Source organism: Crinia signifera, chromosome 1, assembly GCF_055691185.1.
Source record: "Crinia signifera chromosome 1, ASM5569118v1, whole genome shotgun sequence".
NCBI lineage: Eukaryota > Metazoa > Chordata > Amphibia > Anura > Myobatrachidae > Crinia > Crinia signifera.
The window spans coordinates 185029890-185056983 of record NC_139217.1 but is presented as its reverse complement, the minus strand read 5'-3'; the positions used below and the strand labels follow the sequence as shown (position 1 = coordinate 185056983).

General features: G+C 39.7%; 1 protein-coding gene across 3 annotated transcripts in view; it reads right to left on the bottom strand.

The window, feature by feature from the left end:
* Positions 1 to 27094, bottom strand: part of CENPE (centromere protein E) — a 74516-nt gene that overhangs the window by 20512 nt on the left and 26910 nt on the right. For 2 of the 3 annotated variants that reach the window (XM_083178993.1, XM_083179002.1), the window contains exons 11-36: positions 23059 to 23184; positions 22778 to 22933; positions 22435 to 22591; positions 22007 to 22163; positions 20810 to 21263; positions 18805 to 18864; positions 18564 to 18731; positions 14517 to 14591; positions 13936 to 14055; positions 13057 to 13191; positions 11902 to 12079; positions 10126 to 10280; positions 9050 to 9343; positions 8874 to 8921; positions 8711 to 8797; positions 8173 to 8487; positions 7412 to 7537; positions 6932 to 7066; positions 6625 to 6798; positions 6392 to 6502; positions 4891 to 5202; positions 2992 to 3276; positions 2557 to 2832; positions 2186 to 2290; positions 1284 to 1388; positions 919 to 1191 (exon numbers count right to left, since the gene is read on the bottom strand). In XM_083178993.1, the coding sequence (XP_083035119.1) occupies positions 919 to 1191; positions 1284 to 1388; positions 2186 to 2290; positions 2557 to 2832; positions 2992 to 3276; positions 4891 to 5202; positions 6392 to 6502; positions 6625 to 6798; positions 6932 to 7066; positions 7412 to 7537; positions 8173 to 8487; positions 8711 to 8797; positions 8874 to 8921; positions 9050 to 9343; positions 10126 to 10280; positions 11902 to 12079; positions 13057 to 13191; positions 13936 to 14055; positions 14517 to 14591; positions 18564 to 18731; positions 18805 to 18864; positions 20810 to 21263; positions 22007 to 22163; positions 22435 to 22591; positions 22778 to 22933; positions 23059 to 23184 (4587 nt within the window). The remainder of the gene's footprint in view (positions 1 to 918; positions 1192 to 1283; positions 1389 to 2185; positions 2291 to 2556; positions 2833 to 2991; positions 3277 to 4890; positions 5203 to 6391; positions 6503 to 6624; positions 6799 to 6931; positions 7067 to 7411; positions 7538 to 8172; positions 8488 to 8710; positions 8798 to 8873; positions 8922 to 9049; positions 9344 to 10125; positions 10281 to 11901; positions 12080 to 13056; positions 13192 to 13935; positions 14056 to 14516; positions 14592 to 18563; positions 18732 to 18804; positions 18865 to 20809; positions 21264 to 22006; positions 22164 to 22434; positions 22592 to 22777; positions 22934 to 23058; positions 23185 to 27094) is intronic. The other variant, XM_083179009.1, reaches the window with a different exon arrangement.

The window sequence follows — 27094 nt, the reverse complement described above, 5'->3', positions numbered from 1 at the left end:
ACTATTGTCCAAAGAGGACCTACCAGTGTGGCATATAAACCAGCCCTATTAAAAACAGTGTTGCGTGGATCAAGCATTTCTTTTTGTTCCCCACTAGGTTTCCATGTTCAGTATCTATATCACAAGGGCACAAGTCATCACTACAGAGTATTTGTGAAGGCAGGGCACAAACATGCATTTAGGGAACAGCTGATTATCGGCAAGCACTGAAGGGGTTGGAGAACAAACTTAAGGAAGACAACTTTACTATGCATCAGCACCATGGATATTGTGGCTAGTATTAAAATACCACTGGTACACAGATTTTGGTGGTATTATCAATTCAACCAAAATTCATGTATATATTATAAAAGAAAAAAAAATAAAGAAAAAGGGGAGATCTTCAAACAAAGTGTAAAGTCCCATACACACTGGACGACAGATGAAAACAGCTCAGGTTTTGTCGTTTGAGCTGCTTTCAGCACAAAGCCACCCAGTGTGTACAGGGCAGAGGAGCACTGACGCGCGCTCCTGCATAGTCGCCAACGCCACCTCATCTGCTGGTATTAAGGTGCACATACACGCTGTGAGAATCACATGCGCTATGGGCTAAATCGCATTGCACGGCATGCATTTTGTATGCAATGTGCGTGTGATGCGCAGCACATACTTTTTGTACTGTGCGATGCCCGCGGGAGTCATTTGGACGGGTGAAAATTGATCAGGGTGCATGTACCGAGAGTTTTTTTCCCCCATCATCTTTGTCCATACACACATTGCAAAATTGCCTAGTGTGTAAGGACCTTTAGGTAGAACAGTGAATACTAAAGCACAATAATGGACTTCCCACTGGGGAAAGTGAGGCAGTGGGTGTCTGAAAGTAGGTGTATTTCCTTAATATACTTCCATACACTTCAGTAATACAATCTAAAAACGTACCTCTTTCTGCAAGTTTTCAGTGGCAAGTTGTAGTTCATCTTTTGCCTGTGAAACATTTCTTAGTTCTTTAGTGAGGTCAAGTATTCTTTGAGACGCCTCCTCTTTTTCCACTGCTATTTGTCCCAACTGAGAGTCCTTGCTCCTTACAACCTCCATCAGCTGTTCTATCTCTGCAGCCAACTCCTGCTTGGACTGAACAAGAACATCTCGCTCACCAGCAGCCTCCATCAGAAGGGTAATCTTTTCTTGCAGCTCTCTTTCCAATGACGAGGACTTTTAGAGAGGAGAAAAAGAAAACCAGGAATAAATGTTTGAAACTGTAAATATTCAAGGTTATTTGACAAAGATTATGTCTTCTTCCATACTTTTTCTTCCATCAGGGAACACTCATTTGTCAGCTTCTCTATCCTCTGCTTCTGTTCCTGAAGTTCTTCTTGATTCATTTGAAGCTTCTCATGTGTTTCAATAAACTGCAAGAAAGTGATCTTTAAGCACTTGGAATGATACCGGATAATTGGTGCTCAACCTGTATAACTGCACTATAAGCATCTGCTGGTCATTGGTTTAATTGTTGTATATTAATAGTGATTGATTGTCTCTTGAATATATTTATATTACGTCCATTATCCAGTAATATATTATAAATCACTTGCCACCTTTTAAACAAAGTCTCTCCCAGAAGAAACCAGGAAAAGCTCTACTTAAGAATGGTAGATGAGATAGACGCTCTACTATTCCTGATTTTGAAGCTGGAGTGGAAAGGTTCCACAAAAAATGGGAATTTATCAATACTTTAGACGTACAATCCCAAAATCATACAATGAGATTGTTTGAAAACACCTCCTGGAACCTACTTAGACAGGCTGCTGCTGGTTGGTAAAGTGTATTAAATTGGAGAAATGGGCTGCAAGTTTGTGGAAGTTTGGGTACAGGTTTTGATAATAAAAATTATTTGATTCAAATTAAAGCTGGTCCTACTATCTTCAGAGTCTGATTGTTTCCTCCCCCTTTGTGTGTCCCTTTTGTCTGTTCCCCCTCCCCCACCCCCTTTTTCTCCTTTAAACTTGTTTTATATAGGCTATGTGTAAGTGCGATGTTATGAACACTTGTACATTTTATAATTGTTCCTTTGATGCACTATGCCATTATTGTTGTAATGATTTTGCTATCACTTGAAAATTAATAAAATATCTTTATAAAAAGAGAATGGTAGACGACCCCCCCACCCAAAACAAACAAAAAAAAAAAAAAATGTCACATACTGTACCTTTTTGTCCAATGAGGAAATCACACCTGCCAACTGATCACCCTTCTGTCTCTGCTGTTGAAGTTCATCCTGGGTCCTTCGAAGGTCATCTTGTGTTTCAATAGACTGCAAAGTCATAGAAAAAAAAATTACGCTGTACAGTAAAAATCCGTTATAATGGTAGCTTGTATATGGATTAACACATTTTTCAACTACTACGATAAACTAATACCATAAATTGTTCTTACTTCTATATCTATCTATATTAAAAAAAAGATCCAGCACCCCCCCCCCCCCTCCCCCTATTAAAAAAACAAAAAGCCCAGAGGAAAGTATACAGCTTTACTTTCTGCAAAGTGATGGGTGGGCAAGCACTCTACCAAGTCACTTACCATTTCCACATTCTCTCTCAGATCCTCCTTTAGTTGGTCTCGCTCAGACAGTGCACTCTGCAGCTTGGCCTGCAACTCCTCTCTCTCCTGGGTAACTGTTGCTATGAGCTGCTGTAGATGAATAATATTTTCTTCAGTCTCCATTTTCTCATTTTGCAGGGTTAGAAGCTCAGTCTTCTCCAAATTGTTTAAGGGTAGATCAAGCGCCCCTTCCAATATGGTTTGTGTTTGCTCTTCATTCTGAAGTGGCCTTTGTTGATGCTCTGTGGTTTCATTCTGAAATTCAATTTTCACCATTTTAAATTAGGTTTAATCTACCATATATGTTCGAGATCAGCATCCAGATGGCCATCACATGCAAAGCAAGCAATGCAGCGAGACTGAAGCACACACCCTTAATAAAAAATAATAATAATCTGCTTGGCATAAAATTACCATTGCATTATTTTCTTGATCATTTACTTCTGCTGTTAACATTTCTTGTGTAGTTGGTACTTCATTCTCCTGAGCTTCAACATTTTGCTGTAAAACAAGTAGTTTGCCTTCATGCCGGTCCTTTTCTAAAAGCTGCACAGTAGACCGAGCTTCCATCATATCCTTTGTCAGAGTTTCCAGCTCACACCTTAGATTGCTCTGACTTTGTTCCAGTTCCTCTTTCTTTGCAAGGAGTTCCTGCTGTTCAGTTGTCTTCTGCAGTAGCTGTTCTTGTAAGCTCACAACCTGGAATAGAAGAATATCTCACTAGTGAAGTTGCCTCCAGTGACTATTAGATTAGAGTTTGTTCAAACGGCCATTTAAATTCACCTACCCTCCATTCCCATTACGGAGGAATGCCTTGGGAAGACACTGGAACAATGTGTTCTAGGAGGATAGCTTGTAGGGGATTGGAAACTATGCTAACAAAAATAACTATAGTACTTGGACAGCTGTCAGACCACTTCCCCCTTAAATGCCTAATAAGGCTCAGAGTGGGCCTAAATCACTACTGCTGCTAAGCGCAGACTGCATTCCAGAGCTGCAGCAGTATGGAATTAAATCGCCCCTTTCTTATGGGTGCTCATTTCCCGAAAAGGGGTTACTTGTCAGCATTATACCCCTTTCACACTGCATCTCTTAAATGGTAAATTGATTTTTTTTTTTGCCTTTTAAATTGGATAGAGCTGCAGTGTGAAAGCTCCAGGGTGCTTTAACAGTTTAAGAAATACCGGTATTTGTTAAATGGTTAAAAAGCAGTGTCCTACCTGTTTCAGAGACGTTTTTTATGCAGTGTGAATGACTTGAATGGCTAGAATTTCTATGGCTTGAAACATGTTCTTTGGGGGTTAAACGGGTTGAATGTGAATAGTACTTAAATGCCATTTTAAAACAGTTTTCGCCTGCAATGTGAAAGGGGTTTAGGGGCTCAGACCTGTTTTAAATACCATTTCGAAATAGTGGGTCTTAAACGTTTAGGCAATGTGAAAGCAGCATTAGTGTCTTGTGAGGAGCTGTTTTCAGTCAGTCCCCTTACTTAGCCCCAAGATAAAGTTGATGATTTTAAACTTGGAATTAGATTTATGGTGTGTACACATAGGTACAATCAGCATGAGATTTTGACTATATAGTCAAAATCGCATTGGGATCACATGCAGACAGCACAGGTTTTTCTCCTTGCGATCCCGATGTGCGCTCCCGTGACAGCACAAATCTAAACCCAGATAGACAGGGTTGCAATGACTATATAGTGTGTAACAATTACATTTTCAGTCACTGTAGATTTGGGACAGGGACTGTGTAGAACAGGGACATGCCTTTAAAATTCTAGATAACGAAACTGTCCAGTTCTCTCAAGGGGGCAAATGTATTGCGCTGGTGTTTAAAAGATCTTTAAATGCCTGTCCTGATTTGCCAGTTCTTGATCTAAAGAAAGACCAACTAGCTTCTTTCCATTCCATGTTATTCTTTGGTATCGGAAGAAAATTGGGTTTTTCTATTCAAGTTAATGCTATTGTCCATAGGGAAAGGGAGACAGTGGAGCTAATGCCCAACCCATGGCTGCCTGGTACCGTTTTGGTTGACATGTCACACTTTAAGATGATCAAACTCTGTTTTTTCTTCTAATTCTTACATGTAAACTGAAGCAAACACATCCATTATGTTTGAGTAAGCAAACAGTCACAACCCTAGTAGTGGTGGGCACCTTCACTATGGCCAATAAGTTAAAGATACAGAATGGTGTTTATATATTAACATTACAACAGTCTTGCAGTAGAGTAAGCTATAGACAAATATCAGCATTTATGTCAGATAAGGATACCATTGCTAGCAGAGTAAAAATACTATGAAAATAATTACCAGCTCATTGCTCTGTGTAAGATTTTCTTTCATAGAGTCAAGCTGTGCAAGTAACTTATCCTGTGCATTGTTCAACTCCTCCTTCTCTTGAACTACAACTTCCAATTTCTGTTGAAATTCAAGGAACTGGTTTTCCAATTCAAGTTTAGAATTTTGTAAGGACTCAAGCATGCTCTCTGTTTCATGCATGTCCTTAAGGTTCTCCACCTCATTCTTCAGACTATTATTTAGTTTCTCCAGTTCCTCAGCCCTCTGAAGGATTTGCTGGTGTTCAGTGGTCTTCTGCTTCAACTCTTCATGCAAAGCAAGGACCTATAGAAAATATAAGTATATATAATTGAGGATTTAATTAAATGCCAATTATTTGATAAAAGTTTGAATACAGGCGATGGTCAGAACTATATTGGACAAATTCTGGGCATTCTATCTTGTATTCCTGTAAGAAAACAGCCAATGGCCAGCTGTCCTTACCAAAATTTCTATTTTTCAGCAAACTTCAGAAAACCCAATTGTAGGGAGGCCTTGCAGAATTCTCCATTTACATGATCTCTGAATTTCGAAGCAAAAAAGCCTGGTCATTTTTCTTCAGTGTCAGCTGAAGGGTTGAATGCCACAACCCAAGAATTATTTATCCGCTTACTACACTAGCTGCAGACAAAAAGAACTTTACTAACTAGGCAAGTCAATATCTTCATCTAATCCAACTCTTAAAAGCTGTAGTATTCTAGTGCTAAAGAGAGCTCCCGATAAGAGGTCTCCAAGCAGCTCTCCCCCAATCTACACCAGCTTTCATCGATGATCTGGAGGGTCTCTGGAGAAGCCAGCATCCTGCTGCAGTGCTGTGACGCATAGAGAAAAAGGTGCCAAGAAGCCACTGACCATACTCTGAGTAGGCTCCACATTCTCTCCCCCCCCCCCCCCCCCAACAATGGCACAGGAGCCTGCTTGTTATTTATGCGGGCAATGTCACCCAGACCACTGCCCAGTCCACGCGGGGGAAGGGATCCCTCCACAGAGGGTCCATATGTTCCCACAGGGGTAGTGCCGCACTGCTACTAGGGTTCCCCGGCATTTACTCCCCACTCCAGTGACATCGGCAGTACTGCAGGTCTGTTACGATAGGTCGGCCAGTGTGTACCAAAAACAAAACCCTTCCTTTGCACCAGCTGAACATTCAACTATGGGGGCGATTCATTTGGAATCTACCCTGCTCCAATGGGGGATCTGCACGCATATGAGTATATGCGTATATCACTCATTGAAACGTTCACAGGGAGGCAGGTGGGAAGGGGCCGGAGCAGGGAAACATCGTGTTTTATGAAAACGCTGGGTGTTATCCTGGGAACACAGGCAGGCAGCTGACGTCAGCATCAGTCTCCTCATCTGTGGGCACCGGTCGTACAGGCGGAGTTTCAGCGCTCGGTTTAGACCTATACAAACTAAAGTGTAAATTTAAGCCTCAGCTCTAGCATATCGTTTAGCAGATGAGCATAGTACTTACTTTTTGTTCCAGGTTTATTCCATTTACTTGTGAGCTAATTTCATCCAATAACAGGGTCTTATTTTTCAGCTCATCTAGAGCCTGTCTCAGTTCTTCCTGTGTATCTATGGACTGTTAAAAATAAAAAATAAAGTAAATACATACACACACACACACTTGTAAATAATTAAACATGTCTGTTAATTATGAAATCAACACTGTCGCTCCCTGTATTGGATTTGTGCCTTTCGTACCATTTCAATGTTTTCCTGTAAATCCAGCTTCAGTTGGTCCCTCTCAGAGGTTACATTTCTCAGTGTTTCATGCAGCTTGCCGGACTCTTCAACTGCAGCCTTCAATTTCTCTTGTAGCATTCCAGCTTCCTGTAACAGAGGACTATTGGACAATGGCTGAATCGACTCACCCACCTGTTGGATTCATTAAAATGAATGAATAAATTACTCAATGGTTAAATAATGTGGAGATTAATTTTGTAGTTCTAGTACATCCACTCCCCAACTAAGCAATACCAAGTGTTTATCTAGAACTAAAAGGACATACCTCACAAGCCTGTTCAGCGTGTGTATCCTCATCTGAGATCAGACCCTGGAGATTTCGCCCAAGCTCCATTTTCTCGTTTCTAACCGTTTCATATTTTGCTTTGATTTCTTCCAGTTGTTTAATCAGTATGGACATCTGGAAGAACAGAAACCGCTCTTAAAACTGCACTTAAACAAAAGCCTTTAAACAGTACCATACAGTATATACTATAAAACGGCTGCAACCTCTAAGCACTTGTACAATCTGAAGAACTGTTGGATAGCTGCCGTTGTGTATGCTCAATGGTTGTTGAAAATCATTCAAATTTGGCAAAAATTTAATAAAAAAAAAAAAAGCTTCCCTATACAGGATAGAAAAAGTGATCAAATCTGAATACTTGGAAAACCTCTGTGCCAAGATTAGATAAGGAAATCCTAATTTAACAAGCAAATACTGATGTTTTGAGATCTATTTAAGTGACCGCTAAAAAGCTTCACAAACCTCTTCCTGTCCAGTTGAAAACGCTTCAGCACTGTCTGAAATCTGCTTTCTTAGATCAACAACAATTTGCTTCTGATGTCTAAGCTCTTCCATGGTGCTCCGCAACTCATCCTGAGTTTCAATTGACTGTTCAGAACATAAAAGATATGGAGCTCATGAGAACAGGTTGCATTGGTCATGGACTTTCTCTATTCCATTGCAGACTAAAGTCACACAGGCATGAAAATACAGTCTCTAATACAAGATTGGATTCAGTATGATTAATTAGAAACAAAAACTACAACAATTAAAATAAGGTATATAATTATCTGTCAAATACAAAAAAACAGTACTTTACTTCAGAACACACAATGTAAAACCAACAGCTCAAGCTAATTACCCATGATCAAGTGGTGCGTTTTGAATTTACACGCAGCTGTAACCGTTATTGCCCCATACACACGGGACGACGGGAGCTTTGAGCTGAGTGATGTGTCACTTATGTTCTTAACATGAGTGGTGACTCCATCTTTCAAGTATGCTTGAAATATATAGCCGGGCAATAGCCTTGCACATTGCCGAGGGCCATACACAAGGAGCAATCCATGCTTCATTTCTAAGCAATCTAGTCAGATTGATTAGAAATGGTGCTTAAATCGTCCTGTGTGTATGTCCCATTGCAATTTCTTTATTTTGGGGAAAGTAAGAAACAAAAAAAAAAAAAAAAAAAAACACACACCACACTCCATTACTGTAAAAAAAGGAAAACATATTTTACTTGCCAGTTCAATGTTCTCACTCAGATCTTGTTTCAGACTGTCTTTTTCAGCTGTGAGGGCTTCTACTTTATTGCACAGCTCATCCCTGTGCTGAACAACCAACGTCATCTCATCCTGGAGAGTCTCAAGTTTACGCAACACTTCAGCATTACTAATTTGCATAATACCCTGCGAGGACTGCAAGCTGTTAAGCTGCTGATGAACTTGCTCCATTTCAGTAATCAATACATGATTCTTCTCTTCTAATTCCTGATTCACCTGGTTCAAGCCAGAGTGCTCATCTGCTTGTTGCTTAAGAGTAGCGGCTAGAGAAGAGAGCTGCGAAAAACCCAAAGTCAAACAAATCTGCTTAGACAGCTCAAAGAAACATTTAACACTGGTCACGTATTTACTTAATTGGGCATTTGGCTATTGAACCTAGTCTACACTTTATGGAATGCAGTCACGCAAAGATGCTGGTGGGGCTTTCATAATGACATTGCCATAATGTACATAATAAAAGTAACAAATGCAATAAAAACCAGTTATAATATAAACACACATTATTAAGCTGATCTTGAAGATTGTCCCTCTCTGATAGGGTGGATTTGTGCACTTCTTCTAATTCCTTGATGCAAACCGCCAGTTTCTATAAAGAATAAAAAGTATTTAGTTTCAGGTTATTGAAATGATTGATTATACATTGAGAATTTCATTAGCATTACCTCCTTTGTTTGAACCAGGTCTTCCCTCTCTTGCTGTGTAGTAGCTAGCTATATATAGTGAATAAAAACAAAAAAAAAAATTCAGAAATCAAGGTGGATTGCACTTTTTGCAATGTAAATACACATTTTTAGTTGTAGATTTTTGGTTTGAATATTTAGTAAAATAAAAAGTGTACCGAGATTTTTAATTGATCCATTTCTTTCAATAAAGATTCCGCCTCTCTGTCCTTTAACATCATTTCTTCTGCAGTAAGCGAGCATTGCTCTTGTAGTGCTTGATGTACCAGCTTCAGTTCAGAATACTGCTGTTCTGTTTGATGACATTTCGCCTGAACATGTTCAACCTCCTCTGTCAATTTCTGGATGTGTTCAGTTTGCTCTTGCAGCTTGTCCTTTTGGTCGCTTATTAGATCATCAGATTGTTTTTTTTCATTTGTTAGAAAGAGAAGCTCCGCTGAGGTTTTCTGTACCTAAAATGTGATTTATGAATATCACTAAGTGTTTACCCTCTGAATAATACAGGGTCAGTACTGTAAGTTCTGATATATTTTACAATATTTTTTTGGCGTAAAGCCCCCATAATATCACTCAAAAAGGGCTTTCAATTATATTGTGGGCAATATCACCTAGTGTGTGCACCTCCGCACGTTGTTAACAACCTTCTCCCTTGTCTAGCATTTCTGGATGACAAAGGTCCTAGTTAACGACGGCCATGCTGCAGCGGCAGCACAGCTGTCGCTCCCCCCTCCGCTCACCTCAGAGCTAGCATCAGCAAGTTTCTGCTAAGGAGTATAGAAGGGTTGGGTAATAATCCCAGCAGGCACAATGCAGACAGCAGTAACCTAAAAGAACCTGGTAAATTTTAACTCTATAAATACTACAACCCCTAGTACAGAACACTATCCCATTATTTATTGGTGGTATCAGTCAGTATTCTGACAGTCAGGACCCACCTTGCATACCATATAGCAAGTTGTTTTAACTACATTAACAGATTTTTAGCTTTTGCAGATAAACTGCCGAATCTATCAAGAGGCTCTGGGGAAAGTTGATCAGACTGTTGTAAAACGTGTTCAGCAATGAACCAAGGCAACATTTTATTAAACAACAATTCTTTGCAGAAATGGATTCAGTGGTTAGGATAAAGCTTCTACCCACAAAAAAAAAACCTTCATTGATAAACGTGTGCCAATAGATTTATATGCAACAAGCTTGTTGAAGGCTACAGTAAGTTTATAGTTTTAGTACGCACTTGGTCTTTAAGGTTTTCAACTTCACCGGGCAAACTTTTGTAATTGGTCAGACAAGCCACTTCTTTTTCCAAAACCTGTTTTTCTTCCAAAGCATTAGCAAGTCGTTTGGAATAATCTGCCACTTCCTTTTCCAATTCCACACGTGAAAGAAGATCTGCAAAACAGTATAAATATTCATCACTGGGACAGTGGTGCAAGTAGAATTTTTTTCTTGGTGGTACTGATAGCCTCCACCAAAAATGGGCATGGTCATGTGTCATCAGGGGGCGTGGTCACACAAAGCTAGAGGAGTGACTAAATGACAATAGAGGCGTGGACACAGGAGACAGGGAATGAGAAACTGGGAATGACTGGGGGTGGGTTGGCTCTTGCTTGGGGGAGAGCCAGGCAGCTTGTGTTTACTATAGTGGAGCCTGCTCTTCATGCTGTCGGCGCTGCCGATGCCAGTCAGTGTGACAGGCTAAATCAGCAGTAGCCGGTAGCTGCATACAGCACCAATCATAACGCTGGGTGGGGGGGCTGCGAATGCATTATATTTAGACTTAAAATGAAAATAGAAATGACAGTGGATCAGGGGTTAGTGGTACTGCGTACCTGCAACATATTTCTTACAGGTACTCCGTACCACGCCGTACCCCCTTACTTGCAACACTGCACTGGGACCAATTTACCTTTGCTTAGTTTTGCGGAAAAAGGAAGTGAACACATTTGTTCTGTGTACTCAGTAGCAAAATGGGTCCGAAAGTATTGCACTTCATCTGTTCTATGAATGGGGATGTGCCAGGGAAGGCTTGACTTTGTGTTTAAAGAGAAGGATCCCACAGAGAACCGATACACTGTATAACACAGGCTAAAGGGGTATACACACACACGGGGAGATTTAAGCCCTCTTTTTAAGCAATCTGAATAGATCAGTGGTTTTCATACGGTGGGTCCTGACCTTCTCAGCATGGGGTCACAACTCCATGTTGCTGACCATGAGGCTGATGACTTTTCTAATCTCAGCAATTCAAGGAGTTTGAAATAGCTTTTGGATTGTCTGTTATTTTAGACTCCTCCCATCATTTTCTGCTTTCACAATGCTGCCATGCATGTGCGGTCTGCTGTCTACACATGTGATGTTATGATCTTCTGTAATAATTCACTGGGGTCCTGTAATTTGTATTGTATGATGGGGTGCCAGAGCAAAATAGTTTGAGGACCCCTGGACTAGATCACTTAGAAATGAAGCACAGATCATTCTGTGTGTACACCCTATAGCGATGACTATGCCTAGCCCCCCTGTTTCACAAGCCGCGGTCTTCTGTGTAGATCCCAGTGTTTTGCCTATAAGCATATGCATGTTTCGCAGGCACATCAAATGTGCGCAGCGATGTATGTTAAGCACCTCGCTCAGCACAAAGTTCAAGTCACCCCATGTGTATAGGGCTTTAGTTTTGTAGAAGGGATGATTTTTTTATTGCACCGAATCAATTATAATGCACAGAAATAAGCAGTTCCAGTGATCCATGTACATTTTGAAAGGGCACAAATAGTGGAAAGTGGGCTTTTACCGCCACCATGGATATGATGGGTATTGGGACTAATTGAATAGTCCCCAGTGAATCAATAAGTGGTGGTATATTACAGCAGTTAATTGAATACCAGACTGTCTTCAAAGAAAAAAAAAAAAAAATCTTCAAAGCAGATTTTATCCCATAAAGCAACATTTTAAAGATGTGGTCATGAGCCAATAAATGAATTAACTCTCAACATCACTGAAAACTTAAACCAACCTTTAGGGACTTTACCATCCAGAAGACCACTGAGCTTATTAATCTCAGTGAACGAGCACTGCAGTTCTTTCTGTAAATCAGCTTGCATTCGTTTGTAACTGGACTTCTCCATCTCCAGCTGCTTCTCACACATGGCAGCATCTTTCTCTCTTTGATTACAGCGAACAGAGAGCTCCTCCTACAAAACATAGGTAAAGCTCAAGCAATTAAGTACTGATGTAATATAATCAGACTACAAAGCATAAGGGAAATCTTTTTTTTTTACATTAACCATGCAGATTTTGGTTCACTGCCCCCTAGTACTTCATTATAGAACTTGCTAGTTCAGGGCAAGCTGCAAATGGTATGGAAATAAAGAGCAAAAAAACCTTCAAAGGCAATTCACCCACACGGACCCTCAAAAGTACATCAATGCCAAGTCAAAATATCATACCTACATATCCTGAATGAAGATAAAATATAGGTTTTACTTCTTATAAAGCAGAAACATACATCATGTCCTTGAAAATCAGAACAATCAGTTTCGTAGTAACAGTTATACAAACCTGGTGGGTACCAGGCTATATATGCTCAGGCCAGCTGAAGGAGCTACACCAGAAAAACTGACTAGTAAGGTGCGCACACACTGGTTGATATATTGATGCACCATTGGCCAGTGTGTACAAGCGTTATATCTTTGAACAGCATTGTTCTAAGATATCGCATAGGCCGTGCACCACAATCAATGCACAAAAAAAATCAACGTATCGTGCTGTGTGTACGGGAGGACTGCCGGTACTGCCAAGCTGGGAGTAGCTGGTGATTGACAGCTCAGTGGGCAGGTGCCTGCCATTTGTGATATCAGGCAGCGTGTACGGAGGAGAACGAGCTATCCGAGCCCTCTGTAAATTTATTTGCAGATAGATTGATCTGCAGATACAGTATATTAGCGTGTCCCCAGCATTAATCCCTGAGCAGACTCCATCTGATGGTAGTAATTTCCCTCAGAATGAGTAACTGCAATGCATTGATAAAATTAATTAGAACACAATGCTGAGAAACCATGGTTTACACTATTGCACAATTCTAACATGGTCATTTTGTTATTCAGACACTCAATTTCACTCTGCTACACTAGTTCATAAGTCTTCTAGTAAGTCATTCTTTCATGCTTACCATTCGCTCTTTCAGCTCCAGATTTTCACTCCTTAGGAAGGAAGCTTCCCTCTGCGCATCCCGAGTCACCGTCTCAGCATCGCTAAGAGAGTGTCTCAACTGAAACACTTCATCACAGAGCTGCTCACCCTCTCCCTGAAATACAGCAATACACCAGGTGGACAATCTTTAGAACAGTATACACAGTTTATTTTATGTTGTCGGTACATGCTATATTAACACTCCCTACAATGTTGTATTTCAAGACCTCACTGTACTCTGTGGCCTCTGCAGACCAGTATAAACAGTGATATCCAGTTCCATACAAACTACATCTGTGTGTCAGACAGCAAAGAAGCTTCAGTATCCCAAGTAGGTCTACACTAATATATACTCACTTTGATTTATACAAAGGGGTCTATTCATGAATCAATGAAACTAGTGAAGTTGCCCTTAGCAACTAATCAACGGCAACTTATATTTTTAAGTAAAGCACTTTAGGCTACTGCAAAACCTGATTGTTTGCCATGGGCAACTTCTCCACTGCTTCATGGATGGACCCCAAAGTAGGTTAGACTTTGGTAGCATAAAAACACAATAGTTACCATTTTGCTACAGAAGAACCCGATGGCATTCCCCTCTACTCCCCTTGTTGTACTACCACCACCACCACCACCGTATTTCACCATGTACTGGCCACATAATATACATAATTATGAAGTACAGTACAACTTCATAACCCATTTATAAAAGCCAACTTTAGTAGGTCTTATTTCAGAAAATATGCATACAACTTCTATTGCTATAAAGTATATTGTGGGGAGCGCTCAATGTGGCAACTCAATGGGTAATACCACTGTGCAAACACCTAAATCAATTTAGACATCAGCTATACCATACCAGGGATGCAGAGAGTTCCAGATAGCTCATTTTCTTCTGTAGATCTTCAGCACATTTCTTTAAGTCCGCAATTACTTTTTCTTGTTCTTTCAAGAGTTTGGATTTGCTGTCTAGCTCAGCCTGCAGTTACACAAGCAGATCAGGTTTTTGCAACATCCCTTGCTTTTGTTTAGATTGTTATAAACAATTATAATCTGCTCTGCATTTGTAGTTCAAAAATATAAATGTACAACCACTAAAAAGTGCACATAAGAGACATTATAGAATATACTGTATATACATAATTTGGAGGGAAGGTACTGGCATTTAGAGCAATTTTCACCGACATCAAAAAAATGCCAGCGCTCACATGCTATAAAAATGAAAGTGTCAATAAAATATTTCCTATATAAAAGCTAAACATTACAGGTCATTATGATGAATATAAAAACCTATTGACAAACTCACTTGACACTCAAAGGGTTAAGCAAAATTATGGCCATACATGAACAAGGCAATTTAGTCATCCCCTCACAATATTGATGAGACAAAAAAAAAGTAAAGTAATCTCCTTTAGTTACAGAGACCATAGAAACACTCACCAGTAGCTCTTGATTGGATACCTCTGCATTTTCAACGAGCGCCTTTAAGTTTGTAATTTCGTAAATTAGTTGGGTCTGGAAAGCAATTCGCAATAGGGCAGGAAGAATTAGCAAGCTTGTTGATTAGATAGCCATCACCAAAAGAAAGGAATTAAAAAAAAAAAAAAAACACCAGCAAAATAATTTTTGGCAAAAACCCGAACACATTAGGTTCCCACCATTACATCTTTGAAAACCGTTTAAGTCTGCCACCAAGTCCAAGAGCTACCTACTTCCTACATGTCATGTAGTATACTTCCACCACAGCTGGCAACATGACCAATTTACTTTTGGCTAGTGTACAGCACTTGGACACCTAGTGATTATGCAAGGCATTTGCTAACCCAGAACACCGCATGTGAGGATGCTGGGGTATATGTTATAGACAGGCACACACCATGCATAATCTAGGTACCCAGGCTCATATACCACACGAGCCACCAGTGCATAAAGTCTTCACAGACAGGACATAGGTTATATAGATATAGAAAAAAAACCATGTAGGATGTGGCAGTTAACTTTCACATGCAAATGTAAATCATGCAGACTGGATTATGCATCTATTTTAGCATATTAAATATACATAAGAATTCTAAACCCTTACTCAGATTTGTGAGTAGACCAAGTGGCCTGGCTTTCATATAAGAGAGGCCCTGTCGGCAACTATTAAAATAATGCATTTTTCCTTGATAGTTGCCTGTTTAATTAGCAGTAGGCAACCAACAGCAGAAACTTCACTTCCAAATGCTTTAAGCTTCCATGATTTCATATCAAATGCCCACTTTAAAGCCTCAAAATATTAACACCAAAAGTAAGTTTATTGGGAGGAGGGCATCAGTGTCTGCCACCCCCCCCCCCCCCCCAAACAGAGAGAAAAAACATTCAACATGGGAGACATTGAAAAACCATGGTGTCTCGCCACACAGTTAGTCTAGCGCTAAGCCCACTGATGGAAGTGAGAACAAATGTATTTTTTTTTTTTTTTAAACACACATGAAATCAACCTTTTCCTTTGTCAACCATGTTCATGTAAAAGATAATAACCTGGGCCGACCAACCCAGCAAGTCGACCCAGGTTATAAGAAGGGCAAAACACGTGTCACCCTCTGTATAATGGGAGACCAGGGTTTAATGTGAAAGTGCTGGACCCGGGATAGAGATCAGTTCTGGACCGGCATTGTGATGTGAAAGTGGTATTAAAAAAAAAAAAAAAAAGAAGGCATACAAAGGAGTTTCATTTAAAAATTAGAAGAATCACTGTTGGAGAGGAAATTTTTAAACTGTATTGAGTCTGAAGCCTGGAGATGAAGCCTTAAATCATGATTATTGTATAAATTTAAAAATAGGGAAGAAATATATATTTATTTCTATTTATCAGAGCTCTATACAACTATCAAAACTATTTGTGTGATGTTCAAATAACTTTTAAATGCAAAATTAAAAGGATAACTGGTAAATTTGCACCATAAAAGTTAGTTAATAGGTCTTCAGATAAAGAACATCAGGCTCCTTTTTCATGGATATATATTTTGTTTAATACCCTATTAGACCTGATGCCGTTATAGCCAATAAAAAATAAATAGCCTGATTGTCATTAACATGGTATCCAATTAGCAGCAGTTTATCAGCTGAAAATATACAGAATCGAGGTTAATTTCCCGATTCCAAGTGTTACCACCCATCTCAGTGGCTGCTTATCAGGGATTATACTTTGTGTGCCTGAGCATAATAATACCAGATAAAAGCAGGTATCAGAAAAAAAAAAAAAACACACACACACCAGCATCGGGACTAATGGGATGACTAATCGAATACTAGTCTACCATAAATAAGTATATTGCTTCACATAGAAACTGCACAACTGCATTTGAAGGACATTTACTAAGATATTAGTTCCATTTAACATGGGATGTTGCTATGGGCAACCAATCAGAATTTACTTCTTATTTAGCACTCTCTAGATAAGAAGATAAAGTATCTGATTGGTTGCCCAACTTACCATGTGAAATAGAACTCCCATCTTAGTAAAATGTACCCCTTTGTGTAAAAACTCCATTGTTTCCTTCTTCTACAGCAGGAGCATTGGTTTATTCAACCATTAATGCATTTATTGTGTAATTCTCTAACCAATCCGGTTAAGAAAAAAAAAAGTAATCTTGTGATACACAGGGGTAGATTTATTATAGTGGCGCTAAGAGCGATAGATAGCTAGATAGTAAGATATATATATATATATATATATAAAAATATATAGCGCGTCAACACAATTCTTTCAAATACAAGTCACTATTTTAGAGCAACATTACTACCTGACCTTTTTGAAAATAGTTTATTGGGTTTCAAAAATTACATGTAAAAAAAGCACACGGTTTGACATTCTGTAAAATTAATTAATATGAATAATACTTAAAACAGTCTAATACATTAAAGTCTAGTTATACAGTAAATACACGTGTCTTGATGTTTGTCAAAAAGGGAAAAAAAGCCGGAAAAAGGGACAGAAAAGCAAGTAAGAAGGGAAAAGGAGTAGGAGCTGCAGCCCCCTAATTACTAATAACATAAAAATAAAAGGAAAAACAAAAACAAAAAAACTTATTGTGATGTGCATATAATAAATTAAAGTAAAGCTTTATATTGTTCTGACTCCTTGAAGAACAACCAGGGCAGCCAATTTGTGGTGAAGGCATGGCGTTTGGATTCTAATGAAGCGATAAGGTTGTCCATAACCATGTAATGTTCTATCCGACTGCACGACTCACATAGGAGGAGCGCAAGATTTCCAATGTACCGGAATCACTGCTTTAGACACACTGATCAGGTGGTGTAGAAGGGTCTTTTTGGAGTAGGGCCTATGTATAAGATTGAGTATCCAAAAACTAGAGCTGAAGGGAAGGTCTTCATGTAGAATAATACTTACTGTGTGTATTACTGATTTCCAATAAGGTTTCATGATAGTGCAGTGCCACCAAATATGTAATAGTGTTCCTACTTTTCCACACAGCCAGCAAAGATTGGAGACCCCAGGGGAAATTTTCGATAATAACTTAGGACAACGGTACCACCTTGTAAGCATTTTATAATAGGTTTCAGTTGTTAAAGCATTTAGCGAGGATGAAAAAGTGTTTAAGATCTGACCAGTCATCCCCACTCAGCGCCCCCGGGGCTTAAGAACTGTAGGTGTCCAGTGGTTGAACGGATGTGGAGCTGCAATGTCTGCCTGCACAGCTTACAACTCTCCGCCACTGGGCTACATGGTAATCAGTTGATGCTGGACTACAGTACCCTGGTTAAAAATTACTGCATGAAGAAGCCCCCTGTTTGTTCACATACTTTAAAAGGGTTGTGGATTGATGGATCTTCAGAGTCAAATGGTCGACGCGAGTCACATTTTTTTGTGTCAATGTCGACATGGATCATCAATTAGTGTAATGCTTAGCATTGCATGGTTTGCTTTGCCATGATTCGGGAGCAGTACATTGCTATGCTCAGAATACTATTATATTCTCCCTTTATGCAGATGTTGATAAAGTATGAAAGTTGCCCCCCCCCCCCCAATAAAATAAATTTGAAAAAAATCAAATAGCCCTTTTGACCGACTGTCTATATATACACTATAAAATACTTTCTATAAGAAGGTATGTACAACCATGGGTGCCATTAACCAAAGATTGTTTAGGGCACAGGTACTCAAAGTCGATGCTCGGGACCCCTGACATAATCACAAGTGAAATAATTAGCTCCACCTGTTGAGGTTTTAAGATGTGTCAATGAGTAATAAGTGCACCTGCCAGTGACCTGGAAACAGTGAACTGTGTGGGGTCCCCAGTACAACATTTGAGAACCCGTGGCTTAGGGGAATGCCCAATGTACATTGATACCCCTTTTTATTCTGTATGGAAAAATAGCCACTCTCCCTAGCACCGGAGCCCTACATAGAACCAACCAACAAGTTATGCAAAGCCTGACTAAAGCAACAACTAACCTAGCCATCGATAGACTATGGCTCACCTCATGCTCTTTTTGAGTTTCTTTCTCCAATTGTTCAAATTCACTGGTCTCCTTTTTTTCTGCAATATATTTTTCTACAGCAGCCAATTCCATTTTCAGGCTTTCATTTTCCAGTACAACACTATCAAAATTATTCCGCAGGAGAGACAATTCCTCTAGAGCAGATTCCTAGAGGTAAGAAGAAAAGCATTAAAAAGTTGTGTCATTCACAACCTTAAAGAAACAAACAGTAAGCACTTACTTTCTCCTTCATTAAAGCTTCACATATTTGAAGGCTTTCCATGAAGTCATTTTGTTGAGCCTGAAATCAAATAGGAGAGTCATCTTAATAGGACAGGAAATTTAAACAAAAAATGCATTACTCCCACGCCCCCTCGCCACACACCCCTATATTTCCCATACCCACTTGCTGTACGAATGATTTCCGTTGGCTAAAGAACGTTGTCCAGTTTACAATGGCAAGCTTAAAAGAATCAGACTTATGGTCTAGGGCAGTTATGGCTAACCTTGATACTCCAGCTGTTGAACTACACATCCCAGCATGTGCTGCATCAGTTTTAGCATGGCCAAATAGCAAAACTGTAGCAGGGCATGCTGGGATGTGTAGATTGTACACAGTGAGAAATAACTACATAATAATCAGATAATACAGAGATCTTGGTTACATATATCTGCAGATATAGGGCTAAACCCGAGGCCGTACGTCAAGGCGTCTGTCACTGGGGGTCCCTGATACTGGGTATGGGGTGTGTGCCCCCATGATGCCGGCACAGGCTAAGTACTCCAGGGCAGCACACAAATTAAAATTAGTAGGGGTTAAATAAGAAGCACATAAGTGCTATGTTAGGCAGTGACAGGTGTGATTAACATACAAAATATATACAATGAGATAAGAAAAACATGAGTTAATAACGTGTAAGGTTGTGCTAACCTGGAGCAGCCCAGCCATACCGACACAGGGGGCACCACACCCCATCCCATAAACAGTAACAAATATGTTTGGGTCTAATAACCTAGGGTAAGGCCACACGATAATGGCTTAAAACATCCGAGAGCCAGCTTACCTGGAGATATCCCTGGCTTTTCCAATGGCACTCAGGTGTCAGCAATCCCTCCTAATGCTGACCCATCTATGCCTCTCAACTACACAACACATTTGTTGGCAAGCTACTCAATCAGATTGGGGGTAGAACAGGTCTAGTTCAACAAGTAAAAAAGGTAGACAGTGACTAGCTTAAGGTCAACATAGTTGACATGGGTTTTTCATAATATAAATTATATATATATATATATATATATATATATATATATATATATATATATATATATATATATATATATATATATAGATATAGATATATATATATATATATATATATATAGATATATATAGATATATAGATATATATATAACAGGGTTGGATATTCCAATAAGGGCACTCACCAGTAAATCATGAAAAGTTTATTCAGGGTACATTACCAATCAGGCATAGTAGTCAGTCTACGTTTCGGCCACCAGGTGGCCTTTCTCAAGACAGGTCAGCTTAGACATCCACACAGTACAAGAGTCAGGATACCAGGTATCCTGACTCTTGTACTGTGTGGATGTCTAAGCTGACCTGTCTTGAGAAAGGCCACCTGGTGGCCGAAACGTAGACTGACTACTATGCCTGATTGGTAATGTACCCTGAATAAACTTTTCATGATTTACTGGTGAGTGCCCTTATTGGAATATCCAACCCTGTTATACATTGGGACACATTGTGTCACCTTAAAGGAGCACCGCGACTTGTTACATTGTTGGCTGGGAGTGCGGAATTACAGAAAATATATATATATATTTTTTTCTCTCATGTTGCCCTCGACATGGACACTGTATAAATGTACATCTGCACTCACCATGCTTTGGGCATGGTGATTCTCTGTGCACTTGGGAAAAAACCACCATGAAAAACTTGCCAACCATGTCAATTTTAAGCTTATGACCTTCTGTCATTATTGACATAAGGTATGTCGAACATTCTTAGATGTCGACCTAGTCATTGTTAGTTATGTATTTTCCATAACGGTCTTACTGAAATCCATGTTCATTAAAAAAAAAAAAAAAAATATTGGACAAAAGCAGCACAATTTAGAGAAAACTATTAAAGTCAACTACAAGGGGAAAAAAACAAACAAACAAAACAATCACGTAGAGAGGAGCGATGGTCACAAAATTGATACAAACATTAATGCGGGGAACTCACATTTCCTTCCAAGTCAACAATTTTTTGCTCAAGCATTTGTATTTGTTCTTTGCAGACATCATGACAGTCATTTAAATGTGACTCTTCAATTTGATGGTCCCAAACAGAGTCCACGTGTGTACTGCAAGTTGAATCATTTGCAGCCAAGTCCTCTACTTGATCATCAGTTTCCGAAAGGTCCTGCTTTTCAGGTGTCCCCAAACAAGCTCTTAGTTCATTATTCACCGGCCTCTTTTGCAGCTCATCTTTTAAGTTGATTAACTGCAACTCCAGTGTTTTTACAAGACTCTCATTTTGCTCTTGACAGTGAACTTGATGCTTCAAAGTTGTAGCCTCACTTTCTAGGCGTTCTCTTTTCTGCACTTCCTCTTCATATTCCTTAGTCAGGGTTTGCAGCTGGTTTTCCAAATTCAAGACTTTCTGCTCCATAGATTTCAGTTTTTGGACTTCTGCACTGTAGGCAAAAATATGAATATTAATACAGAATACCTAATCATGTCGCAGTGACTAGGCCAAGTAGCATGCAGTATGAAGAAGATTCATTTATTTTTATTAAGATTTTTCAGATATCTATATACTGAAAGTATGTCTCATTTCAGTCATGTGCAGTAGATGCCTCTGGCCAGGAACACAGCCGTTGGTCAACATCAGCAACTACGGGATGAATTGCTGCAGCTGAGACATTTGCATGTATTCAATGCCGGTGTGAGCAGCCGGCGAGGGGGTTAAACAGCGAGGATTGCTGAAAACCAGCGATCCTCGCTGTTTAACCCCCGCGCCGGCCGCTCGCACTATGCAACGTTCTGGGGAAATCCTCGCCGTCACAGGACGGCGAGAATTCCCCAGAACAGCGAGACCCGCGGCTGCTGCAGAAAACTCGCAGTTTTTAGCCGCGGGTCTCGCTGCTTCTGGAGCCGCATCCGCCAATTCTCCCTCGCTCAAAAAACGGAGCGAGGGGGAATTGGCGGATGCGGAGGCTGTGTTGAATGCTGTCAGGGTGAGTGGTGACAGCGAGCAGGAAGCCCTGCTCGCTGTCACCACTCGCAAACAGCATTGAATACATACCATTCAGTATACATGGCAAGACAGTGAAGGAGAGTATAGGAGGGAAGATATGAAAATAAAGAAAACATATCCATGTAATGGCTACAAGTAGTACACCTCAAATACTATATACATCGTTTTAACATAAACTACCTGTTTAGAATTGGAGCATCAGAATTGAAATCTATCATTGACCGACAGGCTGACTTATCCCGGTGGGTGACTTTGTTTCCAATATTGATATCTAGATCTAGAGCAGTGTCATCGAATAAATTGGTAACCTCTTCAAAATCATTTTCTGTTCGGTTGCCTAGGAAAAAAAAAAAAAAAAAAGAAGAAGCACACACACACACACACAAGTCAATATATTGACCTAGTCAAACAAACTAATGGCGTTACTTATGCAATGACCATGCTCCCTGAGTAGATTTGTTTTGGAGAGTATCAGAAATATTGTGGAAAGGTTTTGTAAGTTAAGGAGTGCTGACTGGAAGGTGGCTAGAAACCTACACCTATTACGGAATAGATGGTGACAGTGGGTATTTCAGTCCTAGCACTTTTAAACCACAAGTTATACTTACTATCCTCAAACTCCTGTAATACGCTGCAAGAGGAAATCTTTGGTCGTTTGGCAAAGTTGCCTATTTTGGAGTCCATTCCAAATGACGAAACTCCTGCAACACACAAGCTCTTTTGGATTTTCCCCGGAGCCCAGGTAACCCTCCTTTTGCGGGGACCCTTAAGAAAAAGATTTAAATATAAATATTATAAAAAATATATTATAATATAATGGAGGAAAACTTGAACAAGACCCAAAAATCAGTCAGAGCCAAAATACATATTTAACAGTAGATAAAAAAAAAAATATATATATATATATATTTTTTTTTTTATTTTTTTTATTTATTTAAAGTTAAACCATACTCTTTGGTCTTCATGGGAGACTTCAGACGATGCAACAACGATATTCGTCAGATTCCATATACGATCTTCCCTTTCCTTTTGCAGCTGGTTCATTTCTGCAAGCAACTGAGAACGCTCCTCTTTCGCTAGGTCATGGGCTTTCATCTCTGATGATGCCTTCAAAGAGAAAGTGAAAGATAAAAAGCTTAATATTTATGTATATTCATATAAATAGATTTTGTGACAGAGAACCCTGCTCCATTACAGAAAACATTTACTGTAGTGACAAGCCAACTATTCACCTCCAAGTCTTCCAGTTGTTTCTTTAACTCCATTATTTCCTTCCTGTACCTCTTCAGCAATGCCTGGTCATCCAATACTTCATTAACATGGGGAGTGTTCCTTACATGTTTTGCAGTACTTGCAAACTGAAAGTTAGTCAGCAATGCAGGGAGAAAAAAAATAAAAATAAAATTTAGATTTGCAAGTTGGCAGGATGGTTTTTACACACTATGAAAAATTGCTTCGGCTAACTGTAGTTTAACATTAAGCAGTTGCAATGGTTCACACCATTAAATTAACACAGTATACTAATATGAACATATAAAATACCCTTCCTACACAATAAAAAAAATAATATATATATATATATATATATATATATATATATATATATATATATATATATATATATATATATATATATATATATATATATATATATATATATATATATATATATATATATAGTCGGGGTGCGGCGGCACTCAGTCAAAGAAGAAACAGCTGTACAGCCTTTAAGACGCCAACGTTTCAATATTTAATCATATTTTCGTCAGGGCAGCAATAACATGTAAAAAAACTCACCATACTTATAGTGCAGACCATCACCAGATCCTCCCTCGAGGCAGACGCCGACGCAGTCGGAGTCGCCAGCGGAAGTCATCACCCTGTGATACAACCACCACCATCTTGGTTACTGGAAACAAAATCCAAGTACTGGCAAAAACGTATACATAGAAAAAACGGAGCAGCTGCATCGCAAGAATAATGCATAGAACATACAGTTTGTAAGAAACAATTTGTAAAAAACAATTTATAAAAAGCATTGAAGGCCCATAGTCTCATTAAGTCCCTTTGGACTCAATGTGTCAAGTAGATAAATCCATTTGGATTCTTTTTGAAGCAAGCATTTTGATCTGTTCCCTCCACGGGAAGAAGGAGGGACATGATCTATAATGATATGCTTCAATGCCGTAGGGGAGTGTCCGGCTTCAGCATAATGCCTAGCAACAGACTGTGTACTGTTGCCAGACAACACAGCGGCACGAATTGCCTGTCTATGTTGCGCCATTCTGGTTTTGAATTGGCAATCGGTTTTACCGATATAATATCTGCCACACGGGCAGATCAAGGCATAAACAACAAAGCATGAGGAACAAGTTAACCGATGATGAATTTTAAAGGATTTGGGCAAGAAGGGATGTTTGATGGAATTGCCTGTGAGCATATAGCCACAGGTCGTGCAGCCAGTACATTTCACACATCCAGGTTTAGGGGTCCCCCAAAAACCAGATGACATCTGTGTTTGCCCATACCCGTTACATCAGTATGTACGAGGTGGTCCCTCAGATTCCTCCCTCTAGAGTAACTTGTCATGATCCTTTTCTTGTTAAGAGCAGTAAGGTTAGGGTCTGATGTTATGATGGGCCAATATTGTTTCACTGCCTGTCTAGCCAATCCACTGGAGGTATTATAACGGGATGGCCAGATGAGTGTGTTGGCATGATTAGTTTTGGCTTTCTTCACTAAAGTACTGGCTCTAGTTTTGTTCATAACCCTATCTTTAGTAGCCAAAAGATCGGCTCTGTCATACCCTCTCACTGCAAATTTGTCAATCATTAGATCAAGTTGCCGATTGGCTTCAGCATCTTCATTGCAAATTCTCCTGACCCTTAAGAATTGTGATAAGGGCAAGCCCTTTTGTACTGGCAGAGGGTGAAAACTCGAAGGGGGCAGGAGAATATTGCGATCTGTAGGTTTGACGTACAGAGTAGTTTTAAGCATGTTGTTACTTTTTTCAATTCTAACATCAAGAAAATCGATCATAGATAGTGAAGCTTTGTAGGTCAATTTGACAGGACTGTCACTAAGGTTATGCTGACAAATGATATGCTCCAGTGCATCACTACCACCACGCCAAATAAGGATCATGTCATCGATGAACCTGGAGTAGTATATTATATCGCGTGAGATGGTCTCAGAGGAGTAAAAAATATCGCGCTCAATGCTAATCATATAGGCATTGGCATAGGCTGGTGCTACCGATGCCCCCATTGCGCACCCAGCCAATTGAAGATAAAAGCTCCCATCATAGAAAAAATATTTAGTGAGAACCATCTCCAATAATCTGCAAAAAAAAAAATCAATATCAGGTCCTGTATAGACAGGATTGTCTAGAATCAACTGGCGAGTGGCAGCAATGCCCTGGGCATGAGGAATGCAAGTATAAAGTGAGCATACATCAATACTTGATAATAAACAATCGGAAGGAATATCTTGCAACCTGTCAAGATCCAATAATAAAGCGGTAGTATCCTGTAGTAAGTGTCCAGGTACATATAGACAACATGGAAAATTGACCCCCTGGCAGAGATGATGGTTCTGCCAGGGGGATCCACCAGACTCTTGTGTACCTTGGGTAAGGTATATAACAGGGGTCTGGTGGGATGTTCGGTCAATAACAGCTTCTGGATATCAGCATTTATAATGCCATTCTGGACAGCATTCTGGAGGTAACAGTCCAGATCCCGCTTGAAAGTGTCTGTAGGGTCTCCAAACAGCCGTTTGTAGGTGTTGAAATCAGTGAGTTGTCTCTATCTCCCGCTTATAGTCAACAGTGTTTTGAATGACTATAGAGCCACCTTTATCTGATGCCCGAATTATAATGTCCTCTCTTTTTTCCAGACTTTTGAGGGCTTTCCATTCAGCGGGCGTAAGGTTAGAATGTTTGTTGGATACAGCTTCAGTGGTATTTAAGGAATTTTCTATCAAACGTGAGAACGATTTGATAGATGCATTATTGACTGGAGGGTCAAAAGAGGACTTCTTTAATTTTTGTAATTCCTGTGGTCTTTAATTTTTGTAATTCCTGTGGTATTGGATTGACATTTGCTGGTGTCATGCGATCCTTGAAGAATTCTTGCAATTTAAGTTGCCTGTTTAGTTTAAAAGTTTCTATTTTCCATAGAAAAGGGTCATACGAGGTCGTGGGGACATAATTCAATCCTTTATTAAGCAGATTAATAAAGGATTGAATTATGTCCCCATGACCTCGTATGACCCTTTTCTATGGAAAATAGAAACTTTTAAACTAAACAGGCAACTTAAATTGCAAGAATTCTTCAAGGATCGCATGACACCAGCAAATGTCAATCCAATACCACAGGAATTACAAAAATTAAAGAAGAAGTCCTCTTTTGACCCTCCAGTCAATAATGCATCTATCAAATCGTTCTCACGTTTGATAGAAAATTCCTTAAATACCACTGAAGCTGTATCCAACAAACATTCTAACCTTACGCCCGCTGAATGGAAAGCCCTCAAAAGTCTGGAAAAAAGAGAGGACATTATAATTCGGGCATCAGATAAAGGTGGCTCTATAGTCATTCAAAACACTGTTGACTATAAGCGGGAGATAGAGAGACAACTCACTGATTTCAACACCTACAAACGGCTGTTTGGAGACCCTACAGACACTTTCAAGCGGGATCTGGACTGTTACCTCCAGAATGCTGTCCAGAATGGCATTATAAATGCTGATATCCAGAAGCTGTTATTGACCGAACATCCCACCAGACCCCTGTTATATACCTTACCCAAGGTACACAAGAGTCTGGTGGATCCCCCTGGCAGAACCATCATCTCTGCCAGGGGGTCAATTTTCCATGTTGTCTATATGTACCTGGACACTTACTACAGGATACTACCGCTTTATTATTGGATCTTGACAGGTTGCAAGATATTCCTTCCGATTGTTTATTATCAAGTATTGATGTATGCTCACTTTATACTTGCATTCCTCATGCCCAGGGCATTGCTGCCACTCGCCAGTTGATTCTAGACAATCCTGTCTATACAGGACCTGATATTGATTTTTTTTTGCGGATTATTGGAGATGGTTGTCACTAAAAATTATTTTTTCTATGATGGGAGCTTTTATCTTCAATTGGCTGGGTGCGCAATGGGGGCATCGGTAGCACCAGCCTATGCCAATGCCTATATGATTAGCATTGAGCGCGATATTTTTTACTCCTCTGAGACCATCTCACGCGATAT